General features: G+C 36.9%; 2 protein-coding genes and 1 long non-coding RNA gene across 5 annotated transcripts in view; 1 reads left to right on the forward strand and 2 right to left on the reverse strand.

Annotated features, from left to right (window-relative positions):
• nAChRbeta1 (nicotinic acetylcholine receptor beta1) overlaps nt 1-5,929 on the forward strand; it is a 30,848-nt gene extending 24,919 nt beyond the window's left edge. The window contains exon 8 of the mRNA XM_086973803.1: nt 5,537-5,929. The gene's annotated coding sequence lies outside the window, so the exon portion shown is untranslated. The remainder of the gene's footprint in view (nt 1-5,536) is intronic.
• LOC147755108 (uncharacterized) lies at nt 2,335-3,982 on the reverse strand. The gene is made up of 2 exons (XR_015316233.1): nt 3,071-3,982; nt 2,335-2,690 (listed from the first exon to the last, which is right to left on the reverse strand). It is a non-coding gene; the product is annotated as an uncharacterized LOC147755108 (long non-coding RNA).
• A 4,520-nt stretch (nt 5,930-10,449) lies between the features above and the next one.
• LOC111253279 (trypsin-1-like) overlaps nt 10,450-19,758 on the reverse strand; it is a 33,537-nt gene continuing 24,228 nt past the window's right edge. Inside the window, exons 5-8 of one of the 3 annotated variants that reach the window (XR_015316231.1) lie at nt 19,438-19,543; nt 17,207-17,391; nt 15,243-15,371; nt 10,450-10,631 (exon numbers count right to left, since the gene is read on the reverse strand). Coding sequence is in view for 1 of the 3 variants with exons in the window: in XM_022812453.2 (XP_022668188.1) it covers nt 10,470-10,631; nt 17,207-17,391; nt 19,438-19,543 (453 nt within the window). In the remaining 2 variants the exon portion in view is untranslated. Of the gene's footprint in view, nt 10,632-15,242; nt 15,409-17,206; nt 17,392-19,437; nt 19,544-19,758 lie in introns of all 3 variants that reach the window. The other 2 variants (XR_002674551.2, XM_022812453.2) reach the window with 2 other exon arrangements.

A 19,758-nucleotide genomic window follows, 5' to 3' on the forward strand; every position in this document is an offset into this window, starting at 1 on the left:
AAGAGACATCAATAAAGGAATTGCAAGACACGTGCTAGCCATGCGCATATATATTCAGTAATAAATAATCACATTTAGGTAACAACCGGAACGGAGTATTACGAAGAGCATGTCATAAGTACAAGCCATTCATTGAGTTGACAGCAGTTCCGACCAGAGGGATACGGAACTAACGCATGACTCAAAAGTTCGGCGGCCAAGCTACAGGATTCACCGTGATATATATGAATAAAAATGCAGCACTTTTGAAAACGATTAAGTGTTACGCATTACCAGTGACATTTCCATCCAGTTTAAGTTACTTTACCTGCCACGCTTTGCCTCATAGCACCATTCTGGTCGCGTTTCCTCATCGCATTAACTACGGCATATTATTGATATAGCTAATGCTGCAAAACAAAAATTGCATAGCACATAAAAAAAACTAAAATCTACGAGTACCAACAGCAAACTTAGGCAAAAGATACCTAACTCTTATCTGTGAACTTTCACGGAATAAAGTCGCCTTAAAGAATAGTAATAGCAGATAACACCTGTAATCACCTCTGTAAACGCTATCAGAGCAAATAGGTTATCAAGATTAGAAAACAGAGTAAAATCAGCACGTAAAAACATCTATTGCGGATTACTCTACACATAAGTGATGATTTTTGTGAAAGCCATAGTTATTAGGACTAATAATCAATAATAATTTAATCGTCCATCGCATTCAAAGGACGCTGAGCCTACAGATAATTTTTAGCCTATATCAAACTGTACAGAATTTAATATTTTAGCTGTGCACATTTGTCTGCTCAGTGGGTTCACTTTGATTTTTCTGCATATTAGACTGTGTGTGAACCAGAACATTTCAAAGTAATTTCTAGGTCATTTTAAGCTGACAGGAGATCACATTATGTTTATACTTGCTGAACGAAACATAAAGCACTAACGCTACATTTAGCGGAACGCCAAAAACTCTTTTTTACTTTATTCGTAAAAGCGAAAGAGCCATTTTGAAAGACATCCTTGTAATTTGTTACCTCACGTTTGTCAATGATTATCCGAACTGTTGAACACAAACTTCGTTTCTAGAGCCGTTTATTATGCAGTGCTGCAATTCTAGGTGTCACAAGTAGCACAGCTTTGAACACAAAAACTAGTATATTGTTTATTGTGTAATCTGTTAGTGGGTTTATATATTCCATTCAAGACACACTCTTTTGAATCGTAGACTCACTACAACGTACCAAGGTCCTTTCGAAATAAAAAAAATGCTGATCATAGAGGCAATAGACGACACCCTGCTGCCGGGGTGTTTTCCTACGTGACAGATTATTCGCCCGTTGTTAAATACCACCACGGCATTAGATGTGCCATTAAGGAACAAATGCTTTACGAGGCAATAGCGGGCATACCCATGTACTTAGCTGGGCCCGATGCTTATTGTTGATGGTTAATGCTCCGTATTCCCTTAGCCGATTATTCTGCAGCTATTTTCTAAATGAAGAGTAAGATGGCAATACTGGCTAACAAAGCTGGCCGTCAAATAATACCACTACTAATAATGTTAAACTCCCGTCATTTCCCTTATTATTATTAATGATGGCGGTTGTTACTTATTATAACCAACTCCAATAATAATGACGACTCTTAATGAAAGCGATAGTGTGTGACTGTTTGTCTAGTGCGTGCAAACGAATGTAATAAACGATTGATCGCTTGACAAATTTAAGAACGCGTGCGCTTTAAGGACTATTGCTATAGTCCTTATTGCGATCCCCATTATTAACGATGAAGAATATTTATGAATGGAATTATTCTAACGGTACGCTTGATCATGATGATATGAAAAGTAGCAATTATAACAGCAGTCGTGAAAGTCATCGAGGTGTTCTCCATGAGGAAGTGACATATGACAACAAAATACTAGAGGCAGAATAGGTAATTAATGACTAACACAATATTACATAGCAATGGTGATAATTATGAATCTAATGATGACAATGACTGTCGGGTTAGTCGGACCTCGATCAAACGGACGGTATCTATTGTGCTAGTTTATCTGATAATATTGAATGCCAAACGACTCAGTGATGAATTACGGGTATTTATATCGATGATAAAGCTGTTATGACTATTATTAGGACAGTTATTATTTTCAATTCCTTGCATCGCCTTTCGGAGGTAAAACGGGAAGTTATTTGGCAGTCTGCATCCGCAGTGACCGAAGGCGATTGAACATTTGAAGAAATTTAGTTGCTAACCGCTTTGCTGTTGAGATGGAAAGTTCATTTTCAAATTGAAAGCACACCGAACATATAAAATGTGTGATGTAAATGAAGACGACTGTAAGTAGCTTTAACAAAATTTATAAAAATGATCCCTCCTCTATGACAAATGGACGATTCAGATAATAAAACTGATTAGGAATTTCGTTCGAACAAAACCACTACGCATTATATATTGAAGGAAATGACGATGGTGGTTATATAACAGCTTGACACATGACGAAACGTAGACCGCTGATGGACAGTATTCCTGGGCGTCCATTGGAGAGCTATGTCCAACCACCTAACCTCTTTTAACGATTATCTGTAAAATCCGAAGCGGCAGAGACCGTAGCAGCGCCAGCGGCGGTCTGTCGCCATTTGCAACTCCATGGCAGCTTGTCCGACAAGTTCACGCTATATGTGAGCTTGTCAATTTATCTGTAGATAGTCAGTAACATGAATAATGATTACTACAATAAAGAAAAAGGAGACTAAGTATATACGAATAAACAGCCTAACACGATAAATATAATAAATTAAAGCGAAACAACAGTAACGAGAATATTGGTATCATCAACAGCAGCAACTGCAACAACATTGACAGCAACATAAGTATAGTATGAAAAATGAAAACAATATCAACAACAATAAGCCAGCAAGCATAAGCAAGGGGAAACAGAGGAGCACTAACACGCAAGGCCAACAGTAGTTTCCCTTACTGCGATATATTTAAACATTAAACAAGGCCACCTAAACATAGTAGAAGCAGTAGACACACAGACAAGCAGCGACGTGATGTCTCTGAACTACAACATTACCTGGACCGTGCGATAGCTCTTCCGCTCCAGTTTACATCTTCTGGAAGGGCAGTGCTCTGTTGTAAATACTGGAACAAACTACACGGTCATAATTGTAAGTGTTAAATAGCATACAGTAGTATATGAGTTAACAAATTGCTTATAATATCCAAGCCATAGGGATTGTCGGCCCTAAACTATTAGTAAATCGGTGCCAGAAGCTCCCATAACGACGGCATCATTATCGTTAAGAAGAACCTTGCTAGAGAATGTCACTTGGTGACGAACGGACCGAAGGCCTAAACGTAGCGTCTCAAGTTGCATCGAAAGAGACTGGATCCGCTTGCTTGTTCGCAATAAGTACAGCTGCTACTGTACTGTGCTAATGTCCGGAGAAGTCACACCTTGTCTTAAGAGGCGGTGCTTAATCGAGGGCTCTCCTGGAAACGCATTTTGTACATTTGTACCTACAGCAAAGTGGTTTCCCGCTCTTAAGGGCGCTATATCACTTCAACTCTGTGGACACCGTTACCATTGGCAGCTCAACTCCACTGCGCCTGGATATACTCTTCAAGTAATAATCTACACTCAGAAGAAGAGCTCAGCAGTTAGGCAGGCAAGAGGCATAGATAGATATATAGATTCGTGGTCAACGCAGGTGCCCCTTTTCTCTCCCTCTTTTTTCAGCGGCTATGGTGTGCAACTTGGCAGCTCGGCAATTCCGGGGCACTAGTTCCAGTTTACCAGTGGGCTCCACACTTCATCCGCCTTCACCCGTACGTATGGGCAAGGTCAAATCAGTCCCTCCTGAATTCACCTATTTTATGCCCCAGGCTTGCAGTGGTTGTACATAAAGAAGTATATTTTGAAGGTGAAGACGTAGAAATGTAGATATCTGTTATGGAAGACTATGAAAAAGGAAAGAACGATAGATTCGTGTGCTCGTGTTAATACAGCCTTTCCAGTAGCAACTGCACCTTGTAGAAACGAAGCAGTAGCAGAGATTGGAAAGGTAATAAGCATGCCTGCCAGGCTGATAATTATTGTTATTATTTACTAAATACAACTACAAGGGAATATGTACACAAAGAGCACCACAAAGCTCGACTATGTGTAAGATCAATGATTGGGCGCCCAACCAGGAAACGTAAACCCTCACACTCTAAGACACCACGCTATTCATTGTGGGAAATTGGTTCAGCTGATACAGCTAATGAATTAATAGAAGCAGAAAAAGAAAAGAAACACCGCAGTCACCTTTATTAAAATGCAAGCTTTTATATTTAAATATTATATGTGATAATACCAAAATAGCTAATAGCGGTCAATGAAAGTTAATGATCGAAGAAGAAAACTGATGGGAACTGGACTCATTGCATCGTGGCTATCGCTGTGATGTGAGACAGCTTGATTCGACACTCCTAGGGATGCATTCGCTCTTCTAGAGAAGTCTACTGCTTTTAAAGCAAGTTGGCTTTACCTAATGAACATGTTGTTATGTAATAATTTCAAGTTAACAAACAGGACACAGCGAGGCTTAAAGCCGATTTCAACGTGATATTTGAACCCATGTAGTATATAGAGCAGCAATTTGATTCAACATGTCTAAATTGTACTACGTCGCGGGACCCTATTGTATTACGGTTAAAATTTCAGTGGCGACAAAGTGCGCGTACTATGTGAATATTTATAAAACTCAGTTTAGCGCAAACAGTTCTAACGTATACGCGAGATTTCATTCACATCAAATTAATATCGCCATATTTAGCAGACGCTATTCAAGAAAAATAATATGCTGGGCGATAATTTTTTCTATGTTTCGATTTCGTTGGTGCTCAGGAACGGAGTGTTTGTAGAAATTAGATTAACTGGAAATTAAAGCATCTAAAAAAGGTAAACGAAAATCAAGCTAGTCATGAACAGTGCTAAAACGCTTTCTATACAAAGTAATTTCGGACACGCATACTGATATTGATTATTTTTATCTTAGCCGTCAATTTCATTTTATCAAATTACCTTTTTGTTATTGTCCAATTACTGCAAGCAGTAAAAAATTTCAAAGCTGTATTTTCTTTGCTCCAAGCTCGGCCTGTGCTCAGAGATCGTCCTTTTTGTAACAGGCTTGTTATTAAATAACTGGCTGCGTATATGGTGTATACCTATGGCATACAATGATCTGCAGTGTCACTTTTGTACTAGCACGCAAACGTATTAGGTGCGCGCATACGGGAAAAATACCGGTACTCGGTACTGCTCAATATCGCTACGATTGATTCAAGGCACTGCTCACGTCTCGGATGGTCGCTCGACCCAGCGTGTCCCGCCTCAGCTTGGCGCGGTCGCCACCTCACCGGTCATGCCGTTCCCGTTAAAAACAATGAACATTTAAGAATAGATTCATAATTTCTTTTTATAACACACATTACTGGCGCTAAATCATTTATCACAATGGATCAGTTAGATTATGGAAGTTAATCAATTTTTCAGAGCTGAACTGGAAATAAGAACGATGAGAAGTGGAAGGCATGGCACAGAGGTGCATGGCACAACAATCGACTATTCGAATGATGGCGACAAGGGTAGCGGGTGCGGCTGGACGATGCATCGACGGCGGCTCGAATACTACTTACCCACTTCAGTAGAATAGAAACACAACAGCGTACTGTTATCAACATGATTTCACGTATAAGTATTCATTTGTGTAATAATAAACTAGAATAGAGGTACTATTACTACCAACTAATAGTAATTATTATGGTAACATTACTACGGATGATACAGTAGTATATCTATATCGCACAGCGCCTGATACTGAAGTTGAATGAAACAGTATAGAAATTATTATAATAACGATAACAATAAAAATGTATCTATCTAAAATTAAGCTTGTTTTCCTTTTAGCGTTCATATACAACGTATGTTACGTTTAGTTAGTATGTAGCTGGATCGATCAATACGACACTAACAGTTTTGAAAAATAGTAAATTATGCGAAGCTTTGCCCATAAGTTGCACCTGAAAATGGCGTGTTAAAAGATAAACAATGGTAACAATTATTTATGTACTCTATTATCATATTATTATCTGTGCATGTTTTTTGCGTTACGTCTGAAGCGTTTAGGTCGGTCTTAATCTAGAATTGTATTTATTACGACACACTTTTGCTCCATATATATTTAGCGAAAATACCCAACATGACACCTCACAAAACTGTAATTCATCTTTTACCCAGCTGCATTCGTGAATAATGTTGTTCCTTAACCAAAATATGTATAATATACACATTTTTCAACAATCATTAATTGTACTTTCATAATTTACGGCATAGTTTTTTTTATGGCGTTCAGAAGAACGGTGTGTAGATATACAATTAATTCGATTGTATTTCTTTATTTCACTCAATTTCAACAGAAAGACAACAAAACGCTTCTTTGATGTTGAGATCATGCATAAGGCCGTTTGTTTCACAATGCAACAAAAGGGGCATCTACAGCTCCTTTTTCGGTTTTACAAAATCCGCGGCTACCGCTTATTGACCTGTATAATTATGAATTTTAAAAACTTTTTTCACTTTTCAACATTGGCCTAAAATTTTACACTAGCCAACTGACACTCATGAATTGATATAGTGAAGACGCACCATGCTCGAGGGGGCTTTACGTTGTCCACTGTTAACGATTCAGTTATTCTTAAAGTACTTTCTTTTTGATTTCCAATACTTTAATGATTATAGACCTATTACCATACACTACCGAGACTTCACGGACAAGATTTTATCTCAATAATTAATATTTGCATTACGACTCCGATATCAACTTGCCAAATTTTTCATCAGTTCCGTTGGCATTTTCCGAGCAATTTGAATGAGATAATTTAGTACTAAAAAAAAAAGAACAGAATCTATATGTTCACGCCACATTCAACGGATAGTTTTTCGTGCCTTAAAAACGTTTTTTTTTTTTAATTTTATCGCTTATCTCAAGGATGTATTGCTATCGGTCCAACCGTTTTTTTTTTTTTATAGAATATCGTAATATAATTACTGTTTGACAAATAAATTTTTTTCAGTCAATATCCTTTAGGCAATTATATTTAAAATTCCAAGATTATTAAAATATTCTGAGAGTCTTTTTAAAGCGAGATAAAGGAGAGAGACCTCACGAAGTCCAGACGATCTCCAAAATAAACCCTGTATTCATAATAATAATAATAATAATTTTGATTATCGTTTCTAGGTTGTTCGAATGAAACCTTATACGTCATTAAAAAAGAAACACGTATTGAAAAACGAAAATTGAAATGTATGTTTTGATTCTAATTTTAATTTCCAAATTTTGATTATGGCAGTTTCATGTACATTATGCTTGTTATGTGTTAGGCTTTGGTTGTAATTACATGATTTGGGAGTGTTTAATTATGAATCCAAAAAATACTTATACGGGAAACACATAATCACTGGTTCAAAAGAACTTAACTTTCGGTCGAATATTTAAGAATATTATTATTATTTTTTTTTAATATTGCAAAAAAGATACAATTATAAAAAAACGTGAAATGGCGCAATAGGTAACCACCCATCAATTTGGGTCGTGAAGAAAGATCTGAATGGTACAGCAGTTACCATTATATGGTGAAGAGATTACACCCTGCTACATTATAAAACTAGTATTTTGCGGCTTTCGGGAACGATTAAAGCAGATTTACCAAGTACTTAAATATATTGATCTTACTCACCATCCTAAAATAGAATCTGAGTTGTTTTTTGTCAGTACTGTAGTTAACATGTAAACGCACTTCAAACAGTATTTGACGCCTTCCAAGAAAGATAAGGAATTTGATGTTTGTTGATATGAAAAAAGCAATTCAATATACAGATCTCAAATGCATTTTTACCATGCCCTAACTTCTTGTATTTGGAAAGAATGCAAAAAAGGTAAAGAAAAAGACAGCTAAATTAAAGAGAACAAAATTATATGAACATTTCTTTTTAGTATAAAATCCACGTAATTGTCTTTCATCTTTTATCTTCGCTGGCGCTAGAAGTTGCAGTTCAAGGAATTAAGCATGAAAAGATCAACAGGTTTCTTTTCAGCCTATCGTATATAAACTAGGTGTCTTGTTTGAAAAAAAGAACTATGATTACGCAGAAAGCTCAGGTTCCTTTTTTTTAACCATTCTCTGTAAAGCAAACTGTATCATGGAGTTGACAGACAAAGTCATTGTTTTATTCATTATACTGAATAAGAACATGTCTTATCTAGAGTAGTTTACAGTATGTAAGTGCTTTGTGGATGTGAGAGTTATGTAAGGTTATAACAAGTTGAAGTGCAGACAAATACTGAAAAATGTTTAAAAACGATTAAGAAGCTCGCCTGCGCTGGGCGTACGTAGTACACAATAGGAATGAATAGCACCTTCTCAGTTTGTTTTTTAGTCCGAAACGGAACCTAGTGGAACAGTTAATATTAATGCTGAGAAATTGGATTCTAAAACTGAATTGAAAAAATCGTCATCTCTCCAAAGACAAGTGGGGTTTCTGGGAAAGCGATCGATAGCGCAATAAAACCGACCAAGATAGGGTCCACTGTGTCACTAATTGACCACAACATTCGATTTGTGACAGCCGCGTTTGAGAAGAAGCTGTACATGCTGGCATATATGTTTTATGCTAAAAGATTTTGCATACACAAGCTGTTGTTTCTGAAGAGTGTTTACCCCCTTTTTGCGCTCTGCGGCGAAACAGTTTATCTTTCAAAAGGTTCAAACCGTTGGTCGATTTTTCCAGAGTGCCTGTATTAAGCTTGTATTAATATGTTCTAAAAGGCACGGCTGAGAACTACCTTTAAAAAGTTTAAATGAGGAGCGCCAAGGCATCTAGTAATGTGAAAGAATAGAAACTGAAAACGCAGAACATTATTGTAGAAAAAAAGGACGTAGGAGGTTTACAAGTTTACTTGGGAGGGTTGCCAAATATAATAACCTTGCTGAGCTTGGGAAGCCCGCAACAAGTCTGCCCAAACATTTTGCTGGTTATTATCACTTATCTAACCTTAGGAGTACAATCTTGAAAAGCAAGGATTGCTTCTTTAAATTTTAGGAAATGGTACGCCATCTTCTTAATTGTTTAGGGTGACTTTGCCGGAAACCAGTCTTTTGCGATAGGCGAAGCAGTTTTGGGTACATACTTATATACCTCCCTGCTTTTGGCGCTTGCAGATTCCTAGAAAAACCACTTATCAAATCAAATGAAACATTTTGTAAAACTAAATTGAATTAATTATTTTTAAGTAAAGCGTGAACAGATTTTCCGTGGAGAGATTAATTTCAAGGTGTCCGTCAAAGCCAAAGAAAACAACCCATAAATTACAACACAGAAGGTATTGAACAACTGTAAAGACAAGCTTGGAAAGTCTGCGTATCACGAGTGTAATTGTTTCTAGGCTGAACATCTGACGTTCACTGTTTTCTCTCGAGACTGCTTGATTTAACTTGTTTTCTTTCCGGCGTTGTAACTACCCTCTAAATAAGTATTTTTTTCTAACCCATAAAATTTATAAAACATAATTAGTGTTTTATCTTTTTCTAGCATCTCCTATCGTTAGCACGACTGTTTTAGCTTGTTCGTGTCGGTGGAGATGTTTTAAACGCTACAATCGAAGGGGCGTTCATTATAGATTTGTATATAGCCGTTTTAAAGATATTTATACTTGTAAATGTATAAATAATTGGTTCTTGATTGTTTAGTGTACTTTTACTTCAATTTTTATTGCAAGCTCAGGCGCATTTTTACGTACCTCACTGTTTTTGTGGTTTACTGGATTACGTTTTGTAAAAATGTCGAATGTCCAGAAGCTCCGTTTACCACATCAAATAAGGAGACCCTTGGAACTTCAACAAACCGGATAATTTTTAAGCAGAACCTTACTTTCAGTAATCTTAATCGGTTTTTTTTAGCTTCACTTCATCATTATCATTTCACCGGCTTCATTTACCTGTCTGTTCTCCTCTTTCTATAACTCAAAAAATTGTATTCTTCAAGTAATAGTTAAACAAATAAAGGTAGCAAAAAGCAAATTTGAATTACTTCTCCCTTGTTTCTTTGCTCTGCGTGCTCGTCTACTTCATGTGTATCATTTTTAAAAGTGACAATTTCGACATTTCAGAAAAGCGTACTCGAGGAAAAAGCAAAACGAACATTAAAAATTGAAATATATTAAAATCTTTCTTAAACTGATCAAACTTGATGGATCCAATAAAAAACTATTGCAGTTGATAGAATGCTAAAATATTATGATAAAAATAAAGGACTGAAACCACATTTGACGCGACTTAATTATTATGCAATATATAAAGAAAGCTGGCAAAAACCTTTCGCTGTTTCTAGTATTCAAAAAGCAATAGTTTTCAGGAAACTTAATTTATTAATTTGAATTTATAACATCATCAATCCAGGCGACAAAGTACGGTACCTCGGTGTAAACGCCCGGCTTTCTTGGTCGAGCACATCCCGTTCCCCAAGAGATAATGCCTTTAAGCACTGCCCTTTGATTTTCGAACTGCACAGCTGGGCCGCCCGAATCGCCCTGCAAAGTTAGACAGATTGGTCAAATTTACGTACATACCACAGTGATATGCATGTTTGAGAAACACTAATTCCCTGAAAACAGCATGACATTCTTAATACTTGCCATTCTACCACCAATAGTACTCTTTTGCAGTGGATCTTACTAAGAAATTTAGGATCTATTTAGAGGAATGAAGCTTACGCATAGTCCACAAGGCATTTAGGATGCTTAAGAAAAATTACAATGGGTCTTTTAAATGAATTGCAAAAAATTCACACTGTAGGAGAACAAAAATTCTCAATAAAACGTTAAGCAAAGAGGCCCAAGCATTGTTTCCCTACCTAATATCGTCCCTTTATCTTGGTTTCAACGCAAGATAACATTCCGTTTAGATAAGCACTTCTAAACAATCTCTAGCTAGTATGAGAATCTCCATGAGCTTACAAGTTCTCAGGCTTAGGTGCTTAGAACTTATTACTTGTGCGTAAAATTATTTACAGTGCCGAAATCAGATGTTTGTTATAGGTGTTTCAAAACACATAAAGATTTCAAGGTGTGAAAAACTCGATAAAGAAATTTAGAGAAAACGTTTCCTAAAGAATGACAGCATGCTGGGACTCATTTACAGCCAAACGTACAAATCAATTCAACCCTTTTTGGAAAGATAGTACTTCCGAATGTATCCGGTTGTGAAAAAAAACTGTTTTAATTAAAAATAAGTATATGCACGTATGAACAAAGTCTCGTTTTTAGCTTAGTAGCTTGTTCCAGTTATGCCAGTATATCTAATTTTCCACCGGAGCTTAAAGAAACATCAATCCTTCGTAGATTTAGGAAAGGCAAAAAGAGCCGTAACGATATGACCAATCAAAAATTAAAAGGGCAGATATGGTTAAAAAATATGGCATTTTTATGAAACTAGAAGCGATTAACACATACTTTTATCAGTAAATCAATAAGAGGCAGCAGAAATTAGTTACTAACTTAAATCTTCCAACTTAAAGAAGAGTTAACAATATTTGTTGTTATCAACGTAATTTAGTTTAAGTACTAATAAGGCCAATTATTAAACGGAGCATAAGTGATTTTTATTCTAATGAGTTACTTTTGATCGCTGCTCTGATACTGTTCACGCCGTTCCATCTTCATCACAATACCAATTTTATTACATTATGTCATATTTCCTAGCGTTCATAAAATTTTGTTGATCGCCTGTACCAACGTACCGTTTAAGATGTACTGTTAAGATATCAATATGGCTTGAAAAGAAAACGGACGACTAGTACTTGTGATCGTCAATGTAAAATTTGTTATGATCTGAGTTGCGCCGAATTATGGATTTGTTTGAATTGCAAAGTGCGAAAACCATTGCACTGAAAAAAGAGAGCCGAATGATCCGTGGCCACTGTCTTCTACGGTTTTCTTCTTCTACTACTGAATTTATTGTTATATTAGTTTTTGCAGGACTTCAAGTTGGATTGATTAAAGAAAGGCCCAATAGGCTCATGACGAAAAATTCCGCACCACTACGGCAAAGAGCCCAGAAGCATATTAACCTAAATTTGAGCTGAAAAATTTAACTTTCATATGAACCAATCACTATTCTATTTACACTACTTTTTACATCATTACATCGTTCCTCCATTATAATAAACTGTCCGCAGTACTGATTTGCAAAAAACTTATCAAGGTTCCTAAATATTTTGTTCAGCAGAATATCAGCAGGTCTGTTCTGCAAAAAAAGATGCAAGTGTTGTGCATTTTGTAGCTTTTAGCCAAGTAGCCTAGTGTACCTTTTAGCAAAGCGGGTTATAATTCTAAGCACTATGTGCATATGACAATTATGCGACTAGCATAAAGTGTCGTATAGAAGTCCGTTTCATTGGCTACAAAGCTGCTTAACGGTGCGCTGCATAGCGGGTTCGTGGTTCTTACAATTACGGTAACATATGGATTATGAAAATACTAATAAGAGCATCTTTGGGAACAGAAACCTCTTAGTTACGTACACAGTCATGATTACAAGAAGAAACAACTGCATATCTTAGTACCAAGTTACTATGCCATCATATTTGCACTGACATGTGACTGCTGAAACAACGACTTATTGATTCTAATTTAGATCCGAGCTGTCTATTTTCAGGAATTAGGGCTATTTCATCCAGGGTAATGTGTATGGCTGTCATTTGGCATAATATCTATAAAAAGCGGGCATTGGGAGATATATTAATAGGTTCGGTATATATGCTGCACAAAAGGCCGAGAAATACGAAACAAACCGCAAAAGAGTAAACCATTTTGAAATTGTAGGCATTCACACCTTTTGTAAAGCTGCCTAGCCATAGCAGTGAGAGTAAAAAACAATCATTACACGCCTGTATACAACATCAGACTAGTACGAATCAAGGACCCTGTTTCGGATTAGAATCTTACGAGACTTCCTAGGCTGCAGCACTAGGTAAGAAGTTAAAGCGAAAATTGTATGTTATGCTGCTTGCCGGAAGTGAATAGAAGTAGTTGGGTATTGCTTGACACGGAATTTTGTTCAATGTCATGAGCCGGCAAAGTTTTCAAAACCTCCATTGGTTCAATGAAGCTTTTTAATTAAACTTCAAGGATTACTCGGTGCTGAAAATGTACGATCATCCATGATCACGATGTCTGTCAGAACGAACAAATTCCAAAAAGCGAGCAAATTTACATGCCTTATATCATAATCGATACGAGTATTACGAAAGGTAAAAAGTATAAAAATAATAATTGAGCAAAATAAGAAGAGGAATACAAATATGGCAGAAGGTCAATAGGCTACACGTTTTAGTCGTTAGGTGCGGTTAAAAAAAACTACGTGGTTATTAAAAAGAGTGTCTAACAATACTCATTACTTTCAAGAAGTTTGCGCCTTACATCGACGCAATGAATCATGTAACAATCCACGTTGACCACAAACCACTGGAAATCATACTTTTAAAAAGTGTGGCTGTAAACTGAAATCACTTTAACGGTTACGCCTTAAACTTATGAGGTATAGTATAACTGTAAAATATATATTTAGAAAATTTTATTGTTGACTTAATAAGTCCACATTCCTGAAAGGAAGATACTTCAAAAGAGGATATATATCTATAAAGGATCAGAGTAAATCTCATAAAATAGCGTAAAAATAAAGATTGGACCCTAACAATGAAAAAATTGTCCAGTGTCATTCAGTACGGTTGGCCAACTACTGAAAGAATGTTTCACTAGAAACTTGTACTGGAATAGACACGACGAACTAATCGTGGTCTACCAGTATTTAGCAGTAGTAATTTCATCAAGCTCAGATGGAAGTTCTTGCGTGGTGTTACGTGTTGCGTCGTTAACGAAGAATTAAAGATGATCTAAAAAAACCAGGCAATTCACGGTACGGTTTGTCCAACTGATAAAATGAAGTAACCAACCATCTCATAGAGGCCATGGCAAATGATATTCCAAGAAATCTAATGGGAAGATGCAAACCATCTAGTCAGTATAAATTCTTATAATGATTGTTTTCAGCTACACAATTGTGGGAACAATGCAGTAACAAGCTAAATAGGAAAAAAAAAGTGCTTGTTTTAAAAGGTCTGAAAGAATGGGCTAAATTCACATAAACTCAAGATATATGGCAAAACAGTTCAAAGATCTCTGTTCGAACCGGCTTGTAATATATATGATAAGCCCTTGCCACCATAATCAATCGCGCAGGAAGACTAAAAGCGTTGCTAAAATTGCTAAACGAGTAGCGAAAAAGGCCGGGCTTAACAAAGGAGGTATGAATATGAAACCATTAAAGCGGTGGATCGCGGAGGAGAACTATGGCTTTCTACCAATACAAAAAAAATTATAAGCGCACACCAGCCATATTATCACCGGTCAAAGAGCACGAATGAAGAGCAGCCAACCAGGGGAAGGTCACAGAAGCCACATTAAGACTAACAAACTGCGCGGAAAGCGTATGATAAAGCTTCCACCTAGGCTGAGTTAGGGATGACGGAGCCCTTCCTGCAAGTAGCGCCGTAGTGAGGCGCTTTTTCCGAAAAAGAGGAAAAAAGCCAGGAGGAAACATCCTTACCTCCAGAAGGGACCACATCCTTAAAGGAAAAAGAGCAAAATACCTGCATGTAATCATGGACATAGAACTTACGAACTCAACGCATATAATGCAGGCGACACCATAAAAGCCCCCAGCCAACTTGCAAGGATCCTATCGACAGTAGCGAGGCTAAGGAACACGCTAGACGACTACTGGTAACAGTAGCAACGCTGATGTTGAAGATGAACAGAAATACCCTACTATTGGATCAAAGAGCCGTTACCATTTAGGTAGCTAGAACTTACAGTACGATATCGGCGGAAACGGCACTGGTGATTGCAACGAGGACATCATGAGACCTTTTTGGCAGAAAAGGAGCAGGTGGAGCATTGGATGAAGGCAGGACCTTACACTGGAAAGGAATTCTGCTCTAAACTAATGGAGCAAGCCTTATTCCTGTCTACAAGGAATAAATGCGAACTGAATGGACAAAAGCACTAATCCCGGAACCACAGGAGTGGTATGATAGACACCTAACCCAGTTGCTATCTAGACATGGGCAACTTGAAACGTACATGGATCGAAGAGAAACTTTTTGTTGACATCTGTGGTTATTATGTGGCTCAGGGGAAACAGATGATATGGCATCCACCATTAAGACGTTGCTGCAGGCGGGGACCCAGAGGAATGTGCGTAACTCTCTACTAAACACAAAAATCATTATTGAGCAAATTATAGAGTCTGAAAAAAAAGTGCAAGAAAAATATGGCATATTTAGAAGGTAATATAACCGAAAAGAATCTCACAGATTTTGTAAAATAACTCTGAAAAGAAGTTTAGATAAAGTAGCTTACACTGAAGTAATGCCAACGCGGTCTCTCGTGTGTAGGCTTTTAAAGGGTTAGAAAATGCCTTTCATCAGGTGCAGGTTTACTATGTATAAGTGCAGTGAGTTTCAATTCCTATAGAACATGCATTATTGTGCAGTCACAGATTCGGTATATGTCTACTGAAAGCAGGTGGCGTGAAAGAATGAACAAAGTTGGAACGTTAACTAATAACGTTGGTCTATACCTCGGCGTCGCCGGTTGCATTGCAAATAAGAAAGTAGTCTTTTTTGACTTATTATTAATTATTATTGTTATTATCGTATTGTACACACATCATGTGATATCCTTTATTGTAACAGTGCAGCAGAAATATGTTACGAGAAGCAGTTATCTTGTTGAATGGTTTCTGAACGCACTGTCCATAGAGCCCCATTTAAGGGGTATATCACGCGGTTCTCTGTTAGTTATCCATAAATCAATCAGTCACCATATGACTCTTGTGTGCGAACATCTAACATATTAGTATTACTAGCTACCAAAAGTTCGTTAGCCATAGAAGTTATTAGAAAAAGTACGAAGAGTTACCATAGACGCGGAAATGGCCATCAAACCAAGTCTTGAGCTGTACATGTCGACACTATAACACATATAACACGAGACATTATAAAAAAGCTATGCGGGACTGATTTGGTTTTCACTCAAACGGGAAAGTCATAAAGAAGCCTTAAAGCTATAAGAATGCCTTCTTTCTCCGGAAGGCGGCTTATTAGAGCAATTCTTTCGCTGTTCTAGGGGACTGGCGAAACGTTAGGCCAGTTTCTGAGTGGCAAGTCGGGATGATGTCATGGATAAATAAACGTATGTAGCTATATAAAAGCAAAGCAAGTAGTAGGAAAGTACTCGATGCTGCCGACCAACGAGAAAGAAAAACCTGTCTATTTCAATACATGTCGTTTCATTCAAAAAGAGAGCTTAGCAGCAACACAGCGACCGCAAGCCTATGATAGGGGAGCGCTTTGCGAAGACATCAGCTAAAGTATCGATAGACTACTATTAGGTGTCCTATATAGCTGCCGCTTCAAAAATTACTAAACCTTATTATAACATAAAATCGTTATTATAAAGTCTTCAGTTCTCAGAATTATTAGGTTTCACTATAAAAGATGAACTACTACAATTAGCGATCTTGTTTAACCATTAAACCATATTAACCGTTTAAAATACAATGAGTTATTTGTGGAGCATAAAATGCTGACTTTGATAAATTAATCGAGAGATGGCTTAACAGAAACAAACAAAAAATTATAAAACATTGATTTACAATTTGAACTAACCCGAAAAAATTTTGTACGATAAGCAGTTAACAGGCATCTGTATACAAAAGCATGTTCGAGAAATTATAAACGTTAACGATATCATTCGTACATATAGAAAGTAGCATAGACCTTATAGCATAGGCTAGGTCTTACTCTATATCTTTTTATAACATTCCTGCTATATATACGTCATAATTACAAATTAATAAACACTAGTTTATCGATCTGGCCATGCCTCACCGTAATATCAGCAAACTTACGCTGAATTGATGAACTAATAAACTTCTTGATCTTAAGGTGTGACTCTACAAGCTACAAATAAGATTTAAACCTGATACTATGTAATAAAAACGGCATACATTGTACAAAAAAATTACACAAATATTTGCTTACCTGACAGGAATCTTTCCCTCCTTCGACTAATCCGGCACAAAACATTGACGACGAATCCACTTTCGAGCCGAGAATTAGATTCCAGAAGGAGAAATAACGGTACTGACAGTTGAGGTCACTCATTACAGGTACTTGAACTGTTTGCAAACTTAGTGCCCCGCTGAATGCTGATTCCGCAGTCTTTCCTAAACCAAAAATGTTCTTTGATAGTATCTTATCGTTTTCGGCAAGAAAGTGTAGGTTAAATTAATTTCCTTACCTATGCAAGGTACTATAATTAATTAAAACGATGATCCAAATTATAACACGAAGATATATGCCCCTTCTAACTTTTTGGCGTTCTAGACAGTCATAAAATACTCTAGATGTGTGTCCTTTCTGTTACGTAACAATCAAGGTAGCGGAGGCACGTGCTATGGATTAGGAATTTGGCACGTTAGAGATCTATGGTCAACTCTATGGCCGTCGTGCTGTTCATAACACGTTCCATACAAGCGGAACGACCTTGAAGTGCGTAAACAGTTTTCACGTAACTGAGTTTGATCTTGGCCCGTTGCCGGACTTCTGAAGTGCAGATCAAGTACAGAGTATGCTGAGGGACGATTGCAAGCGTGGGAACCGTACGCCCCCAAGGCTTGCCGTGCGCATGGTCTTGTTAGAAATAAAGGTGATTCCAATTGTTTCCTACCGAATCTGAGTTGTGAACTCTAAATAATTGATCGAGTTAGACGTTTGCTTTTAATGGGCCTGCATCGTTCGTTGCAGAAATACGTATATCTTGTAGGCGATATACTACCATTCGCAGAGAACTTAAGGCGCAGATCCAAGGTTTCCATCACTCCTAGCTGTTCCAAGATCATCAACACGTGGGTGAGAAAAACGGAAATCGATAATAACCTCCATAATACTAGGCCCACTACTAATGAACCGCCACATAATTACAAGCCTTGCAGTAACGTGGACTTCATGTGTGACAATAGGTTTTCCTTTAATAGTTGGTACACGCATCTAGACAAGACTGCCGTGTTGGAATTCCCTTAAATCCCATACGACGTTATGTGCTGTAGTACAATTGTTAGGCACCAATTTAAAAATTTTGATTTTTGAGTTCATAGGTTCATATTATACAGTTGTACCTTTCTGCACTCAGTGAACTATCCAAGTATTTAACAGTAAACCTGTCGACGCTTTTTGCATACCTATTCCTATAGAATCTCAAAGCAGTGTTGAAGTTATTCCGGAAGAAATAGAGTATACTGTTTAGCACCACAAAGAAATGTGCATACCTTGAAATAAATTTGGAAAGACACTTACTACAATCAACAAAATCATTTGGGCACTGGGACCAACGTTTTACGAGGGCCTAACCGGAACTCCACAAGTGGAGAAACAGCGCAGAAAGCAGCCTTTGGCGCACTAAGCAGACGTTAATAGCTAGTGATTAGCTAAGGGAGAAAGCTACTCGTTTCAGTGGCGGATTCTATTGACCTCTACGCGGTTACTGCCCAGAAAAATACTATAGAATCATAAAAAAACAAAGACCACCTAAAGGAAATTCAATAAATGCTCGCTTTTCGGATGAAAGGGGCACACGAAGTCACCTAAATTCTTGTCGCCATGGTCGCTAACAATCACAACGATAGAAGGCACTAGCATTGAAAAGTTTGAGTTGAACATAATATAGCTTTAAATATCATCCATAAAACCACCTTACTTTAATGTTGCATGAATGAAAAGATATTAAATCATTAAGAAAATTACCTAAATTGATATTCGTTTCCTAATTTATTTCAATGTTTCAAGCATTTTATTATTTTTCACCTTTAATTTTGAATTAATAGTTTTTCATGTTTCAGTTACTATTTAAGATTCGTTATAATTAATTTCATCAATATTTTGAAGATTAAATTTTAAAGTTCTGTTTCTGTTCTTGATGAGTTTAATGTGCTTTCTTATACTCTCACGCTCTCTTTGCGAAATATTGAAACTGACGCATTTCAAATAAATTCCTTTCAACCAGCAAACTCGAGATAAAATTTTGCAATCTAGACAAAAAAATATAACGCTTAATCGCAATCATGGAATAAATTGATAGAGGGGATTAGTAAATACAAACCAAAAGGCTTTTCTAATTGACATTTTTGATAATCATTGAAAGCACATATGTGGTATCATTTCATAATTTGTAATTTTCTTTACGTATGAAAAGAATTAATAGAACAAACTCTCACCCCATCCAGATACTGTTACGTTGCCTACAACATTCTCGCCTTTCCGAGGAAGACATATGCTACCTATATATCCTCCGGAACCCGTGAAATTAAATGGATGCTGCACCTGAAAGTCAAGACAGTAATTCATCATATGCAAAATTCACAAGATGTTATTTTCAGCTTAGTTAAAATACCAACTGTCATACCGATTCCTTCTCCCAGATCAAAATATTCTTAATAACGATTTGTTCAGCTATTTTTCTGCCTATTAAAGCTTTACTAGCTCTGTTGACATTTGTGGGATACATTTTCGACTTTTCACCTTTTTAAGGGTATTTT

Source organism: Varroa destructor, unplaced genomic scaffold (assembly GCF_002443255.2).
Source record: "Varroa destructor unplaced genomic scaffold, Vdes_3.0 BEIS01000006.1, whole genome shotgun sequence".
Lineage (NCBI taxonomy): Eukaryota > Metazoa > Arthropoda > Arachnida > Mesostigmata > Varroidae > Varroa > Varroa destructor.